We start from the raw sequence: 1,322 nt of genomic DNA, 5'->3' as shown, positions 1-1,322 counted from the left end.
GTGATGCTGAACTATGAGTTTCTAATGGTGTTTGTATTTGCACTGTTCTAAACATTAATATTTTATGTGCAACAACAGCATGCTGTCTCAGTGGCCTTACACATGATTTTAAATCTATTTTTTTCAAACTTTATGATTTAAATGGGGATTATTGTACTGAGAATAACTTTCATCTTTTCTTCAACTGAATACTGTTTCCGTGCGGTTTTGATGTATTTTAAAGAGTTGGCAGTCAAAATTAAAACTGCTGGATGATAGATATTCTTCATTCTTCATGACAAACAAGATAATGTGAATTACAGAATGTACAACGTTTTTAAAAGGTATCAGTTGCGGTGTACAGTGTTTATTATGAGGGGGTAGAATCCACAGCTCAGTACTCACTACTCAATACTCATGAGTACTTTTAAATAGGCTACTCTTTTACTCTTACTCGAGTAGTTTTTTGGACAGGTACTTTTACTCTACTCGCACTACATTTTTTGGAAGGTAATGGTACTTTTACATGAGTATATTTTTTCAGTACTCTTTCCATCACTGGTAATATATAGTTGGACGTATAATCAAGCATTTAAAGATAACATAAAATGGCATTCACTATGCATTTAATTTCTATAATGTTATGCATTTCGAAGCAAAACCATATATTCAACTTGAAGTCATGTTAAGACTTGATTTTATCCATTGAGATTTTATTGAATCGTGAAAGTAGGTCTGGGTTGAAGATAAGTTGTTTCAGTTAGTTATTTAAATTAACTAAAGTTAAATTTAAGTGATTTAAATTAAATGCAAGATTATTAAATAATTTTTCTTCTGAATAATCATCCAGGGACATGTGTTAGGAAAATACATACAGTCAATTTTGTTTGTTGAAGTTAAATTTTGAAGGCTAATGTGTCATTTCTGTGTTTTCGGCAAGTAGGCGGTGTGATCAACAACTGTGAAAGCACAAGGGAGATCCCGAACTGCACGAGTGTCTGAAAACTTCAGGAACGAAGCTGGAGGCATATTGTAATAATGTGTACAGAGGTATCACAGTTTTAAAGGTTGACAGTTTTCCTTTTTGCTTTTTTTTGTAATTTCAAAACACTGACATTGTTAATAGTTTTCTAAGGAGCTCAGATTTGCATGGGTGTCTTGTTTGTTATGATCTGTGTGGAATATAAGAATAGACTTAACTACTGTACAAGTTACTGAAAACATGTTTGGTTGAGAAATTAGGAATATTTGCCAGCATTTGAAATTCCAAAAGTTTTGTTCTGAATATTACAGAGCAATGAGCATAATGGAACATTGGGAGGAAAGCCACTACACCTCTCTCG

General features: G+C 32.8%; 1 protein-coding gene across 1 annotated transcript in view; it reads left to right on the top strand.

Annotated features, from left to right (window-relative positions):
* The window catches only part of LOC107684317 (VPS10 domain-containing receptor SorCS3-like), a 213,526-nt gene extending 212,436 nt beyond the window's left edge, over nucleotides 1-1,090 (top strand). The window contains exon 28 of the mRNA XM_016480550.1: nucleotides 923-1,090. Coding sequence (XP_016336036.1) covers nucleotides 923-981 — 59 coding nt within the window. The 3' untranslated portion in view covers nucleotides 982-1,090. The remainder of the gene's footprint in view (nucleotides 1-922) is intronic.
* The last annotated feature ends 232 nt before the right edge of the window (nucleotides 1,091-1,322 follow it).

This window comes from Sinocyclocheilus anshuiensis, unplaced genomic scaffold, assembly GCF_001515605.1.
Source record: "Sinocyclocheilus anshuiensis isolate Anshui unplaced genomic scaffold, SAMN03320099.WGS_v1.1 scaffold1371, whole genome shotgun sequence".
In the NCBI taxonomy this organism is placed as follows: Eukaryota; Metazoa; Chordata; class Actinopteri; order Cypriniformes; family Cyprinidae; genus Sinocyclocheilus; species Sinocyclocheilus anshuiensis.
Note: the sequence above shows the minus strand (reverse complement) of the source record. Positions and strands in the feature narration are given on the sequence as shown.